The sequence below is a fragment of the Gasterosteus aculeatus genome, chromosome 9, assembly GCF_964276395.1.
Source record: "Gasterosteus aculeatus chromosome 9, fGasAcu3.hap1.1, whole genome shotgun sequence".
Taxonomy (NCBI): Eukaryota; Metazoa; Chordata; class Actinopteri; order Perciformes; family Gasterosteidae; genus Gasterosteus; species Gasterosteus aculeatus.
Window position 1 is genome coordinate 20,253,320 of NC_135696.1, and position 15,587 is coordinate 20,268,906.

General features: G+C 51.2%; 1 protein-coding gene across 2 annotated transcripts in view; it reads right to left on the reverse strand.

The window, feature by feature from the left end:
- Nucleotides 1-190: 190 nt before the first annotated feature.
- Nucleotides 191-15,587, reverse strand: part of meis1a (Meis homeobox 1 a) — a 24,830-nt gene continuing 9,433 nt past the window's right edge. Inside the window, exons 8-13 of one of the 2 annotated variants that reach the window (XM_040186917.2) lie at nucleotides 13,511-13,656; nucleotides 8,152-8,228; nucleotides 4,642-4,700; nucleotides 3,013-3,102; nucleotides 2,808-2,911; nucleotides 191-819 (exon numbers count right to left, since the gene is read on the reverse strand). In XM_040186917.2, coding sequence (XP_040042851.2) covers nucleotides 2,865-2,911; nucleotides 3,013-3,102; nucleotides 4,642-4,700; nucleotides 8,152-8,228; nucleotides 13,511-13,656 — 419 coding nt within the window. In that variant the 3' untranslated portion in view covers nucleotides 191-819; nucleotides 2,808-2,864. Of the gene's footprint in view, nucleotides 890-2,807; nucleotides 2,912-3,012; nucleotides 3,103-4,641; nucleotides 4,701-8,151; nucleotides 8,229-13,510; nucleotides 13,657-15,587 lie in introns of both variants that reach the window. The other variant, XM_078079655.1, reaches the window with a different exon arrangement.

Here is a 15,587-nt window from a genome sequence, read left to right on the forward strand (position 1 = left end):
TCTGGAAGAATATTCAGAATTTACAGGAAATGAGTAAAAAAAAAATCCAAACACCCGTAAAATAAAGTGTTACTGAAATATTTGTCCCCCGGGTGCAGCTGTAAAAAGCTTCCTCCGCTGAAACGTGGAGGCACACAGGTGAGCGAGCGCAGAGACAATAGCACAAAATAAATTCCACCAATCCAGGGACACAATTTGCATCACTTTTTTATTATTATTAACTCGAAAAGTTTTTTTTGTTTTGTTTTTTTTTACTCAAAGGAAGATAGAAAGTCTGTGAAGAAGAAGAGAGAAACACACACAGTGTGAAACGTGACGCAGTTCAGTCCTTTCCTTTAAAAACGGTATTTTATGCAACAAAAAAAAAGAAAGAAAAAGAAGTGAAGAAGGCGGCGGCGCTCGTCTCCGGAGAGTCCTCGGTCACGTGACCTCTGCCGTCCATCTTTTTCAGAGCTCCGGCCTCTTCGGCTTTGAGTTCAACTGCCGGAGAGGAAAACGGGGCGATGGGGTTGGGGGGGTGGTGGGGGTTCCGCTGGTGTCAAGATGTCCACCCGAGGCTCCTGCAGCCGCGGCCCGGCGGGGAGAAGGTTCGCCGCTGGCGATGAAATCCAAATTCAGGCGAAGAAACTCCTCCTCCCACAGCGTCACCACGGAGGACGCCCTGCGGACCTCCGTCCGTCCCCACGCGGTCTTTGTCTCGCCGACGTCTCCGGTGGCCTTTAGGTGTTTTCCTTTGAGAGACCAGGTAGATGCCCAGAGGGGGAGGGGCTTAGGGGGAGGACGGGGTCCCGATCCGAGGCCGAGGAGCTCTGCAGAGTCCTGCAGGGAGGAGAGAGAGACGTCAACAGGAAGCATCGACCTGAACGAGGAACCGTTAAAGACCTGGAACCTGGGAATGGAAAGAGAGAAAAGACAATTCACTCTCGTCTCCCCAAGATGAACATTTTGAACTTTTGCTTCGAAACGTTCAAAAGGGTTCAAAGTTTTAGGATCCAGTTTTAAATCAGTCACCGGAAAAAGCGAATGAGAGAAAAATAAAAGAAGGCCAAATGGAGCCTTGGAGTGGCCACTTCTGTGTGTGTGTGTGTATCTGCATGTGCGTGTGTGTGTCTGCATGTGTGTGTGTGTGCATGTGTGTCTGCATGTGTGTGTGTGTGTGCATGTGTGTGTGCGTGTGTGTATGCATTTGTGTGCGTGTGTGTGTGTGTGTGTGTGCGTGTGTATCTGCATGTGTGTGCGTGTGTGTGTATGCATTTGTGTGCGTGTGTGTGTGTGTGTGTGCGTGTGTATCTGCATGTGTGTGTGTGCGTGTGTATCTGCATGTGTGTGTGTGCGTGTATCTGCATGTGCGTGTGTGTCTGCATGTGTGTGTGTGTCTGCATGTGTGTGTGTGTGCATGTGTGTGTGTGTCTGCATGTGTGTGTGTGTGCATGTGCGTGTGTGTCTGCATGTGTGTGTGTGTCTGCATGTGTGTGCGTGTGTGTGTGCATGTGTGTGTGTGTGTCTGCATGTGTGTGTGTGTGCATGTGTGTGTGTCTGCATGTGTGTGCGTGTGTGTGTCTGCATGTGTGTGTGTGTGCATGTGTGTGTGTCTGCATGTGTGTGCGTGTGTGTGTATGCATTTGTGTGCGTGTGTGTGTGTGTGCATGTGTGTGTGTGTGTGTCTGCATGTGGGTGTGCGTGTATCTGCATGTGTGTGTCTGCATGTGTGCGTGTGTGTGTATGCATTTGTGTGTGTGTATCTGTATGTGTGTGTGTGTGTATCTGTATCTGCATGTGTGTGTCTGCATGTGTGTGTGTGTGTCTGCGTGTGTGTGTGTGTATCTGTATCTGCATGTGTGTGTATGCATTTGTGTGCGTGTGTATCTGTATGTGTGTGCTTATGTGTGTGTGTGTGTGTGTGTCTGCATGTATGTGTGTGTATCTGCATGTATGTGTGTGTGTGTGTGTGTCTGCATGTGTGTGTGTGTCTGCATGTGTGTGTGTGTGTGTGTGTGTGTGTGTGTCTGCATGTGTGTGTGTGTGTCTGCATGTGTGTGTGTCTGCATGCATGGTTGCATCAGATCCCAGCTGACAGGTGTATTGTTTCCCGGGAGCCATAAGCTCAATAATGGCGGCGGGAAGAAAGAAACGTTCCTTCTGAAGACTCTTTAATTGTCTTCGGTCTGAGTGATGTTGCCGTCTGACTGACCACATTTTAGGGACCCCCCCCCCCTCTCCTCCCCCTCCCCTCCCTCCTCCCCCTCCCCCTCCCTCCTCCCCCCATCTCTACACTTCCTCTCTACACATTAACATCCTCCTAATCTCTCCTCCCTACGCCCCCCCTCCTCCCTCCTCAACTCCAGCTTAATAATGAGAACTGCTTACGGAGTAATTGGACTCTGTGTAATCAAATAAAGAGATGAGAGCTCTGCGTCTCTCGCTAATGATCAGTTCGTTAGGCCGAATGTGGAAAGGATCTCAGAGGATTAATTGACCTTTAAATCAGATGGAAATGGCTTTAATTAGCGAGGCGGAGCCGAAAAAAGGAAGCGGAGAGGACGAGAGGGACGCACTCTGACGTCTTATGTTGTTTTCGTTCAGCCGGCCTGTTGTTGTTGTCTGTTGTTGTTGTTCCTACGATCCAACATCGAGGAGAAGCAGTGAAAGAAACGGAATGCCACGGCAGAGGTCACGTGACGCCATCGGCCGCCGCCGAAAAAGGGTCATGTGACGGGGAGCGAACGGGCCCCACTTCACCTCCATGTTTGGTTCACATCACGGTGAAGCTGAGAGACGAGATCTATAAAAAAACACGCGTGACTCACGGGGGGCGTCCCGGGACACTGGGCGTGTCCTCTGGCTGCAGCGTGCTGGTGGCGGTGCTACATGTAGTGCCACTGTCCCTCCATCCCAACGCCACCTGCAGGCCCTGCAGGACCAACACACGGCGCACAAACACTTCACTCACAGGCGGCTCAACCAGACGAGTTGTTGTGCGTTGTGTGTGTGTGTGTGTGTGTGTGTGTTTACCAGGTGGTCGGATTCCCATGTGTGTCTGTCCGTCCATAACGAAGCCTCCCATTGGCTGACCATCTGGGCCGTACGGTCCTGCGTGGCCCACTGTGGACAAGAAGAAGAGGAGGGGGGTGAATAATCTTTTTAATTATCTCGCTGCCTGCTGTCCCCCGACGTGATGACATCACTCTCACGGGGCGGAGGCCGGTCTGACACCTGCTGTCTGTCACACGACTACGTCTTGGCGGGGGGAGGGCTCGGCTTCTCGCCGCCGCAGATGGGAGAGATCTCAACGACCAGCGGCCACGTTTACCGTCGCGGCGGCGAATTCCTGCTCCCCCAAGGGGGGGACGAGCCACGATGCCCGCGGTGACCCCTGACCCGGAGGAAGCGGTCGCCGCCGGGAAGCCTCCCGTTGGCACGCGCGCTGCCATTCCGAGTTTATCATTGCGGCCCGACGCCGTCTTGGCGCCAGGGGGGGGCGGAGTCTTCTCTTATCCAACGGGTTCAACCTTCACCAAAGGTACGAGATGGAAACTGCGGATCTGAGATCTTCAGTCGGATGCACAAGTATCAGGAAACAACATGTTGTTGGAAGAAGGAACGATAAGTCGCCAGAAACCGAGACATATTTTTAACCGATTGTCCGATCATGGTGTTGTAGTTCACGTCTTATCTCATTCGCATCAAAGTTCAGCATGAATCTCAAGCTTAATAAAATTCTGTTTTCTCCAAACTTGTTTACGCCGGAGTTTATTTTCCCCTTTTTCTTCCCTCATCTGATCTTCGGAGGGCGGACGCTCATTAATCAATGATGAGACGACTTTAAACGAAACGCCTTCGTCCTCACGAGGGAAATTAGCTCCGTGAAGTTCCATCTTCAGGGGACGTGAGAGAATTTGTTTTCTGTTTCTTTAAATCTACGCGGCGGCATTCCCAGGGTCCGGGTCCTCCAACAGTTTCCCATCGCCCTCATTCAGCCTCGCGGATTGATGCCTTTGTGTGGAAGTCAGCTGTGGGGTAAACGCCAACAAAGCCCAGGGGCCAAAAGGCTAGCGGCGCTTTAGCCCCCTTCAGCCCGGGCTCCCGTTTGTTTTAATCCCGGGTTAAAATGTTCAATGGAGTGGTCAGTCGAAGCGATTAGCGTCTTTGTCTGCAGATAATCCCGCTGGGGCCGCGGGGGCCATTCGGTCCTTCTCTGTTTCGCTTTGACACACCGAGGAGCCAAGAGAGCAAAAGACGCAGCGCGCCGGAGGGGGTCGGGGGTCACCAGGGAGGCTTCCTTGCATCCGTGCATCTCTCGGTCATGATTTTCGGATGTTTGTCATGATTTTCGGATGCATGGAGACGTTGGGTGTCCGATTTAAAGCCTCCGGTCGGCCGCTTGTCTTTTTTAACGCTATTTGAGGAGATCCAACATTTGAATATATCGGCTCAAATTTGGCCCCGACCTCATGTTGACCTTCGGGACGTGAGTCCAACCGGAGCCGCTGCTTTTGTGGCACGCTGGCCTCCACTTGGACGTCCGTTCGCTCTCCTGTCCCGTTGTGATTGATGCAAACTGCAGGAAGCTATCGATCCACATCAACACGGAACCATCTTCTGTAAATATGCTCTGCGTGGTATCGCGTGTGAGGAACTTGCCTGCTCGGTTGGACTGGTCGATCATGGGCTGAACGATGCGCCGCCTCGCGTTGATGAACCTGAGGAGACGGACGAGAAGGAGGGGAGACAGGAGGAGAGACGGCTCGTAAGTGGTGAGCAGCAGAGTTACGACGTTTCCTCCCCTAGAACACGACAGCGACGTTTCTCTCTGAAGGAAATCACGGCGATGAAAAGTGGATCACACGACCTCACGGAACACAAGCCGAGCTTCACACGCGAGATCTGTTAATCTATCGCACAAAACTTTAGACTGAGTCAAGTGACGATCACGTGCCACGGAAACAGAAAGAATTATCTCAGCGTTTTAAATTGGTAATTTGTATTTCATATCTGTTATATATTTTGGTTTAAGAAATATTGATGCTGCAACCCGCACATTTTATCATTATTATTTCATTAAAATAACTTGACTTTCCACAGTAACAGTTTTTCGTTTCTCCTCCAAGAAGCAGCGGAAGCCGTTTGGGTCCAGAACTCGAATCACATTTCTCCGCGCGTTTTCTCTGGTGTTTGAACGCAACACGGAAGGTTTGTACAGTTCTTCTTAAACAGGTTAAAACAGCGAAAATCTGTGATGCTTCAGGCGTCGGTTAGGGGGGGCCGGGGGGGGGGGGGGGGCTGCAGCAGCGATGCATTCATACATGTCCCCTTCTAAGTACACTCTTGAAAGCCATCATCCTGGTATGCGTGACCTATGACCCGGCACCTTCTGTGACCCCCCCCCCCCCCCACACACACACACACACACATATTCCCCTCTGCCTGGTCTTCCTCAGCATAAAGCCTTCTGAGCCGCCTGTCGACCCCTCCTGACCCCCCCGGAGTGAAAGCTCTGTGGTTTCCCACTTGATTTATGTCCCCTACAACCACCTCCCCACCCTCACCCCCACCTCCTCACCCCCGGGGAGGGATGGTTCCAGAGGGGAGGAGAGGGGGGGGGGTACAAAAAAAAAAAGTGGACCCTGTTTCCTTTTCAGGAAAACAAAAGCCAGAGCAGCCTTTTCAGGGAGTAAAAGATAATAAAAAGGCCAGCAGGAGGAGGAGGAGGAGGAGGAGGAGGAAGGTGACATACAGAAGAGCTTTTAGTGAGTGGAGGAGGATCTGCATCAGCTCCGGCAGGAAGCTCAACAAGTTTCACTTAAATGTTTGACATGGTCGCGTCTCAGGGGGGGGTTTCATGCCAAGTTCTGACAACGCGCAAATAATTGTGTCCCTCCGGAGTGAAACCGCACGATGGCTCCTCAAAATAGAAGAATAATAAGAAGTGCGAGAAGAGGAGCTCCTGGTTCCATCAGTGAAGCTTCTGCTGCACTAAGTGATGTTTTAATGGTGTTTGTACTGAATAGTGAAGAAATCTTCTCAATTATGATAAGAGGCAGAAGGATATTGTATATTATAAATATATCTTCACACGATTCATTCCTATTCGACGAATGTCCCATATGTTGTTCTGTTGGATTATTTATTTGGCAAAAGAACAATTCCCGCTAAAGCCGAGGTGAAAAACGAAAAGATGGAACCATGTGACCTTCGGTTTTTAACCTTCCATTAGATTAGAGCTTCACCTCTTCGTGACCCCTCACACCGTGACACTGAGTTTACAGCTGTCAACCCATAAACACACACACACACACACACACACACGTTTCTGCACAAAGACATTGACCATCGCCCCCCCCAGGCCTCCGTAACACTGAGGCTTATTCTTCTGCGACCAGACGACCCATAAACGGCCGCGCGGCGCCCGGCGGAGCTCAGGAACCTCAATGTTTTTGGAAAAATGTTTTAGCCCTTTTTCTTATTTATTCATCCCGGAGGTTCCTTTAAATACGGACTTCCTGCGGCGTCCTGGACAAAGACGTGTCAAATGTCCTGAAAGGCAGTTGGTTGATTCTGTTTACATCGTTTGTGTCTTACGGTCAGTCTCCTCCACGTAAACAAAGCTGCTACACAACCGCTATTACCGAACGCACACTGGCTGACTCACCGCCTGTAAAACAGTTGCTAGGCCCCGCCCACCCGGGTGTCACTCTCAGGTCAGTACCCCCCCCCCCCCCGCCTCCCCCCGCCTCCCACACCCTCTCTGCCCTCCACAACGAGCGTGTTTAAATAAACCAGTCCAGCTGTTTGCCATGAAAATGCCATTTACACCAACTGCCTCTGACCCCCCCCCCCTCTCCCCCCTCTCCCCCCTCACCCCCCTCACACACACACACACACACATAAATCAACAGACACCAAGATCAATAAAAAAAGTAAAAGACAAGTACTGATCTGACTGTTTGACCATCGAGAGGAATATTAATTAAACACGAGTTTCTGTATGAAGTGAGGAAGTGGAGAGGAAACAAGGAGAGGAAACGCACAGAGCAAGTGAAGGAAACAAGAGACAAAAGGCAAAACAAGAACAAGAAAAAAACAATTTGAAGGGTGAAAACAAGAAATGCAAGGAAACAAGGGAAGGAAACAAGGCGAGGTACATAAAAGGAGAGGAGGGTAAAACGAGGACAGAGGAGGAAACCAAGAACATCATAACAGGAAGACGTCATCTCTAAATTCAAGCATAATATCTTTATTACAGTCAAAATGAAACACCATTAACCAGTTAGTGTGCACACACACACACGCACACACACACACACACACACGCACGCACACACACACACGCACACACGTGATCTGATGGTATGAAACGGCGGTCGGATCAAAGCTTCATTTACAGCCTTCGCCTCTGCGAGCTGCTCCAGAGGCGTTACCACGGCAACAGCCACATATTCAGAGGGAGCTGGTCTGACTAATGGCTCCAGTATATATACATATATATATATATATATATATATATATATATATATATATATATATACACACACACACACACACATGTTATACATTAGAAATCGAAGCCTTTCTCCTGGAAGACGCTGCTATAAAAATTGTTCCGATGATTCTTGTTTGGCAGTGATGCCCAATTAGATCAATCAAACGGTGCGACGATGCCAAAAAGCACCTCAAATTTCTTCTAATGTTTAGTTTCCACGGGGAGGAGGCGGCCAGGTGGGCCGCAGCGACCCCGCCTCCCTCTGAAGCCCCTCCCCCAACACGTCGACTACTGTCCGTCCTCACGGCTCGTCACAGTCAACAGGAAGGACGACGCAGCATTTCAATACATGTGACTGTGAAGATGAAAAGGCTTTTGAGGAAGATCGCTTGAACCCCGCCCCCCCCCCCCCCGACGGCGTAATTCGCCGACGTTTCCTTTTGCACGAACACGGAGGCCTCCTGCAGGTCTCTACCTCTGGCCTCCGAGCGCCAATTAACCCTCCAATTAACCGGCCCCTCCTCTCTCTCGCTGCGATTGGGGGGGTATTCGGAGAAAGGGCAACCCCACAGGATTTAATTCACATCATTAGATGTTCCTCTGTGTGTGTGTGTGTGTGGGTGGGGTGGGGGGGCGGCTGGGTTTGCAAACACACAACAAGAGTGTCTCACCAGTTGTTGACCTGCAGGATGGTGAGGCCGGTGTCCTGAGCCAGCTGCTTCTTCTGCTCCTCCGACGGGTACGGGTGCTGCAGAGGGACAAAACACGCAGGCGTCAACACGCGGCAAACATCACGGGGCTGTGTGTGTGTGTGTGTGTTTTGTTTTTTGTTTTTTTCCGTAGTAGCCCGAATGCTGCTAATTAGCGTCAAAAGGGGGGGGGGCGGGGCTAGACTCATTAAGGGGATATGAAATGGAGCATAATTAATGGGAAGAAATGGTGAGCCAATTAGAGAGGGAAGCCAAGTGGAGAGGGCGCCCTGTTAATTTGTGTGTGTGTGTGTGTGTGTGTGTGTGTGTGTGTGTGTTGGGGGTTGGTTCAGGCTTGTTTCTCTGACAGTAGCGGATCAGAACAGGCCCGAGGCTGCACAGCTCCATCCCTGGAGTGTGTGTGTGTGTGTGTGTGTGTGTGTGTGTTACATTGTTACGTTGCGGATGTTTTAGGCATCAAATCAGTGTTTTCTCCGCCACATTCACCACACGACGGCCACACGTGTTACTGTTCGCAAAGTTATTCCTGTTTGATTTTGTGAAATCTCCTACAGACGCTCATCAATGATTTGAGAAACACTCGCAACGTTTTCTTGGGTTTGAAGTGGACGTCGTTATTGTGGTTTTAAAGCCTTCGACTTCGCCTGATATATATTTGAATTTCAAGGCCAGGATGACATACTCCCCATATATATATATACATATCTTCTATATATATTTGATCAATTTGGCATTAAAAAGGTGCAAATGGTGGATCTTAACAAAAAGTATTTTTCAGTAGCAGCAGCAAATAGAAGCGGAGTAGAACCAGGAAGTGATGGACGGATCCTCCATCCGTCCATCACTTCCTGGTTCTACTGCGAGCTCTTTTATCAGCAGCCAATCACAGCGCCTCGGGGGGCCACATGTCTCCCTGCGGCGAGGAGGGAAAGTCTCTGATGCGTCCTCCTCCTCTCCGCCCCGACCGTCCCTCCGCCAGAGCTGCCGTGCGTCCCGTCCCCCCCCTGATCTGATAGCAGGTAATTGGCCTAAGCTGCATCTAATTTGGCACAGAGAGCGATAATCGTGGAGGTCGTTTCAGCCGCGCAGCCGCCGCTCCGCCAACGAGGAGACACGGACCTCCAGAGCGGCGCATGAACCCGAGGCTTGTTTAGACCTGGTCAACACACACACACACACACACACACACACACACGGCTGGGTCAGAACCAGCCGGCTCTTGTTGCTCATTAAGTCACCAAAAAAAAACTGCCTGAACCTTTTTCGAAACCAGAAGAGTCGGTCGAGTGGAAACACATGGAGCTCGTTTCCAGAGTTTCCACGCAGCGTTTTAATCTGAAGCCACCTGCTCGTTATAAAATTATAATCCAGTTAGCGGAGAGCAGCCGCTGGTCCGGAACCAGTCGCCCTGCCCGCGTGCGTCACTGCGAAGGCACCGCTTTGAGAAACGCGGTACGGCCGAGAGGTTTATGGGTTTCGTTTAGCAGTAGATTACTAATGTAAGCGAAACACTTGGAGCCTAAAAGGAGCTTTTGACTCATTATGAAACGCTCGCAATTTAATCCCCGAGGCCTCCGCGTGACTTTATTTCTGTTTAGTTATTGTGAAAATCCTCCTTCCTTGTGCACAACCTGACGCTTTTTGCAGAATTGTCGACACCTTTAAAAAGCACAATTTCCCGCTGTGTCGGGAAGGTGGTGCTGTTTATTGTCGCAGTAAACCTGTTAAGAGGCTGTAATTACAACTCATTTAGTGCGTTTAGTGCGTTTAGTGTGTGTGTGTGTGTGTGTGTGTCAGCGCCTTTTATACAACACAATCCAAAGGTTCACGATTAAAGAAATGACCTGAAAGCAGGAAAAAAAGTGTTGTGTTTTGAAGGTGACTTTAAACTCCGTCTTCTCCCCTAATCCGTCTTCTGGGACAGCTTGAGATCGTCCCCTCCATCTGTCCCCTGATTGGCCTCCACTCCTCGCTTCATTATCTGACGGACGCTCATTCACGCTGTCAGGGAAGAAAGGCTGCTCCGTGATGTATGTGACCACATGCTGGACATATTTTGTGTGTGTGTGTGTGTGTGGGGGGGGGGTTCAGGGGGGGTGAGAGGTCAATAAAGGCGACCCCCACAGAGCGCCGGGCCCTGGGCTCCCCGGGGGGCCTGTCACAGGGGTAATGGATGATGTTTTCACTGCGGGGCGAGGGAGCCACGGAACAGCCGTCCTCACACCGAAGGGAAATGAACGTCTGTTCACAGCCGCCTTCGTTTCTAACCAAAGCCAGAGTTTCGGGGCGACGGCGAACCGATAGTCGGCCGCTTTGTTCTCGGCCAAGAGGCTTCGCGCTTTTTGTAAAAACACCCTCTGGCCTGGTGCATCTTTGACATTTGCTCCGAAATCTGATGTTTCTGCTCCTCAAGTCCAGGAACAAGTGGACGTTTAATCAAATCTGATTATTTTACACTTTGACAGAAAACAATTTAAAGGGCACTTTCATTTTTTGATAAATTGAATGTAACTTTAACCTGAAAGTTAATAAGAAGAAAAGTATAAAAAAATTCTCAATTATAGAAAACGGCGCCGATATCAGATTTAGGAGCCTTTTAGTGACACTTTGGAACCAAAGCGACGAGTCACAGGAACCAAATCAGGAACTACACGACTTCTCAGGTGCCGGCACTTGAACTGGTTCTAAATTTAGAACAAAGTCTTTGACTAATCTCTAATCTCAGAGCGAGTCTGGAATCAAACGTAAAACCACTGCAGAACCAATCGAGAGCGAAACCGGGAGCTACTCGTTCCTCGAGACTTTTCTTCCTCTCGTTCTAAATCCAGAACTACCTCGAAAAAAATCGCTAACAAATTCGAATAACTAACTCTCGACCTCGTCTTTCACACACCAAGAACTCCTCCCCGAGTCACATCACAGCTACCGGAGCTAGCCGGCAAGCTAACGGACAATTAGCACGTGAGACATGAGAGACTCCGACGCCATGTTCAATGTTCGATCCCCGGCGTGGAGGTGGGAGGGGGGCGCGGGGTTCACGTGTGCGGGTGGCGTCAGGCGGCTGAACGCGCGTTTTGGCGCCGGCGGGAGTCGCCGCGGCCTCTCCGTCACCCACATCTGCAGCTCCGCGGCTGGAAGCAGCTGCTGATGGACGGATGGATGGACGGAGGTGTCCCGGTGCCCTCTGACCCCTGATTGATGGATGGAGGGCGGGCGGAGGGGGGGATCTGCGAGGTCAGCGCCGGGGCTTCCTGCTAACTCATCTGTCCCGCTCGGCTCGGGAGGCCCCGGCCGAGGAGTCCTCCTCTGTAATTGCGGCGCTCGCTTTGAAGTTTCGGGTCATTTTCTCCCGTCTCTTCGTACCGACGCTGTTTTTCTCCCTTTCTCAGATTCTGCCGGCGCTGAGATGCACGTGCAAACCCTTTCCAGCTGTTCTGACTGGAGTCACGCGCGCGACGGGGAACGCCGATGCGGCGGCTCTTCCACGAGTCGGGCGACTGCAAACAAACGGCCGTGCCCACGAAAAAAAAAGCTTCCACCACCTGTTTGCGCGGCGGGTTTGTAGAGACGTCGTTCAGGGAGGAAAACAACATCTGCCAGCGGGAGGGCGGAGAATTACAAACTAATTACGCTAACGGGGAGGAAGCTTTCCAGTGGGTTTCTCTGCTTTTACGTGGAATAAAAATGTGAGGAAAACAGGTTGTGTGCGTGTGTGTGTGTGTGTGTGTGGGTGTGTGTGTGTGTGCGTGTGTGTGTGTGTGTGTGTGGGTGTGTGTGTCGGCTGTTATGAGCTGTGGCTTAGAGAAGGCTGCTGCAGTTTGTGCAGCGGAGGAAGACAGAACACCACACCCACACACACACACACACACACACGCGCAGGTCAGCAGCGTTGCTCCTGCGCGGCTCGACACACACAGATTTTTAAAAAGCAGCAGGATCTCAAAGCGATCCCTCCCGAATCAGTCGGACATTTTGCACATGTCGCTGCTTCTACGGCTGTTTCCACGCTGCGTAACCACGGTAACCAGGTCCATCAGGATTAAAGCGGCCCAATAATAAAGAGTCCCCAGTGCAGAAGTTAACAAAAAACAGGCTGTGATGGTCATGATGCTCTAGTAGAAGTGAGCACACACGTTAGTGAAATGATTATTACTGCGTTTCTACACCGTAAACTTGCCTAATTGTCTTAATTCATTCATTTTTGTCTCACGTCCACCGTTAATAACAAATGAACAAAAGATAAAAACGCGTAAGTCAGACAATCCCTCATGTCTTCTTCAGCAGGACAGATAGTTTCTCCATCATGTAAATAAACGATCATTATAAATAAAATGATAAAAAGTGTGTCTCTTTAGCCTCAAACCGGCCTCCACGTCGTGTCATTATTTTCTCTCTGGCTGTTGGTTTTTGTTGCCCTTCATTCAACCGTAACCTCCAACAGCAAGACCCCCCCCCCCCCCCGTCCCCCCCGTCCCCCCCTCCTCCCATCTGCTGCAGGACTCGCTCTCCTCCAGGTCGGGCTCAGAGTCCGGCAGGCGGCCCGACCCCCGTCGAGCGGGAACCGATTTAGCCTCTCCATGTTTGGAGGCGGGCGGCGGGGGGATCGAGGGGCGGGGGGGGGGAGCGAGGGGGTGTTTTGGCTGTTCTGCCGGCCTCGGCCAGCACTGTGAGTCACCGGGTCCTCCCACTTCTACCGGACGATTCACTTCCGTTTCATGCTGGTAAAGAGTCGTGTTTCCACGAGAGGCTCGTACGTTCTACCCTGATTCGATGCAGGTAAACACAAACATGTTAATATTACTAAGTGTGGTGGGGGTCAGTGTCAACGTGATCCTCTGGACACGCTCTGTCTGAACCCACGGTTACATAATAACCCAAACGAGCCAAACAAGCTTGTTTGTCTTATTAATGGGCTGTAACGAGTAAACACGACAGTTGGAAATGATGTTACGGAATCAACGTTGTAGACGTTTACCTTTGACATCGTTATAGACCAGTTATAAACATTTGTCATTTATTATTTACAGTTGAGCCAAACAGGTAAAATCTCTAGACACGCCCACAGGTAAAATCTCTAGACACGCCCACTGGAAAAATCCCTGGACACGCCCACTGGAAAAATCCCTAGACACGCACACATGTAAAATCTCTAGACACGCCCACAGATAAAATCCCTGGACACGCCCACAGGTAAAATCCCTGGACACGCCCACTGGAAAAATCCCTAGACACGCCCACATGTAAAATCTCTAGACACGCCCACAGGTAAAATCCCTGGGGACGCCCACAGGTGAACAGGTCGGCGGCGTGTGCCACTCACCGTCAGGTGTTGGAAGAGCCAGGCTCTCAGGATGTTGGTGGCCACTTTGGGGAAGATGCCTCTCTTTTTGTTGTGCAGTTTGTCCCTGTCGGGGTCGTCGTCGTCCCCGGTGCTGGGCGAAGCCACGCCGTTATCCATGCAGTCGCCTGGAGGAGAGAAGAAACGTTACTCGCGGCGAGCGAGGTGCGCGTTCCGGGCCCGGTTAACGCCGACGAATTCCCCCGGACCGAAGACATCTTGTTTTAACACGGGCCTTTAAAAAGAAAATTTGCTTAGTTTCTTTCTCTAGGAAAAAGGCGAAGAAGACGCTTAAAATGCGCTCTTACACGAACAAGCACATGGGCCATGCGCTGAATCTCCCTGGATGTTTATATGTTCCATATTTTCCCGAGGTTGCAAACATTAGCAGCCCCCCCTCTCCCTCCCCCCAGGGTACGCGAGGCCCTCGCCACTGTTACATCAGACCAACACATGTCTTCACTCGTGTACTTTCCCTGCAGAGATTTCTTTCCCCGCAGTAACGCCGGCCCGCCCTCCGCCGAAATCCCCCCCCCCCCCCGCCATTTTTGGACGTTGCCGCGTGGTGGCTCATTTAACAGCACCGGGCCGAGGTCAGGGCGACGGCCCCGAGTCGGGTTCTGCCGCGCAGCAGAGCCCGAAAAGGTGGAAATAATTATAAAAATGATGCGTAACTCCATAAACAAAGCTCTCAGCCTCATTAGGCCGAACCGCAAGCTCCCCGAGGCTGATTCACCCTCCTCCCCCCCCCCCACCAGAGAGCCACGGACCGACCCAACCTGCTGATGCTTTGTGACAACAACCTGCGCACCACAAGGAGAGGAGAGGCCAACCGGCAAGCGCCGCGCAGCTGCTTCCTCCGCACAGATGAAGGGAATCAAACACGCGGCTGCTCGGACGCCGCGGCCTCCGAGGGCTGTTTGTGCAGCGTTTTATTATCCGCGGCCTGTTGCAAGAACGCTCAGCGGAGAGGGAAGTGGAGAGTCTTTATTTTCCACCGCGGACCATTTGTCTCCCCACCCGGCGGCGGCGGCGGCGGGAGGGGTCAGCTGACTAAGAGGCCGATCCAACGCGCTGACGCAGATGACCTCACTGGGCCGAGATGGGAATGGACCCGGCCTGCTGTTGGAGACAACAACTTGATGGCCACAAGTATGCGGGGCCGCGGCGGCCGAGCAGCTCAGTCCAAGAAACGTCTGCTTCCAGCTGCTGCACCAGATGTTTGAACGCGGCCCTCAGGGAGCAGCGGCGAGGTCCAACACTGATGACGAGCGATCGGGTTTTGGCAGTTTAAGTTTATCCCAGACTGACTGGGGTTAGTGTCAATGTGGCGATAGAAAAAGGGGGTTTTCTCTACATGTGTAACGTACATAGGCGTCTGCTTTGCTGTTTACTTCCTGCACTTTTGCTAAGCTAGGCTAACGCGTAGCTAGGAGTCATAGCCTGGCTAGATCTCTCTCTCTCTCTCTCTCCATCGAAGCGACAGCACTACGGTCGCTGTGCCGAGGGCACGTTCCTCTGTTTATGTTCTCCAGGACGGCAAATTAACACCGAGCGCCGGCCAAGAGTTTGGCTTTGGCTTCGGAGTTAGCAGATGAAGCCCTGCCCGACTTTTCAGTAACGTCAAAGAAATCTCTTCTTCACCACATTTGGCTCCATCGCTGGGTGGGGGGGGGGTCTGATAGGTCCACTCAACGGTCTAATAAAGCAGATTTGTTTCCACGTGGAGGTGTGACAGTTTGTCTTGTGGCCCCCGCTTGCTATTCCACAAGCAGCAGGTAATAAAAGCTCTTAAACTATTTAACCCACCAAAGTAAAGACTTCACTTAATGGACTATGAAATTGTTTACAGATTGCATCTTTTGTGCGCCCGTAAACCGTCTACAGTGAAGTAGTTCTGCGCCATCTGATGAAAGCTACAATAAGCAGGTTGGTCAATAACTGCACCAATAATTGCACCAATAACTGCACCAATAACTGCACCAATAATTGCACCAATAACTGCACCAATAACTGCACCAATAACTGCACCAGTAATTGCACCAATAACTGCACCAAT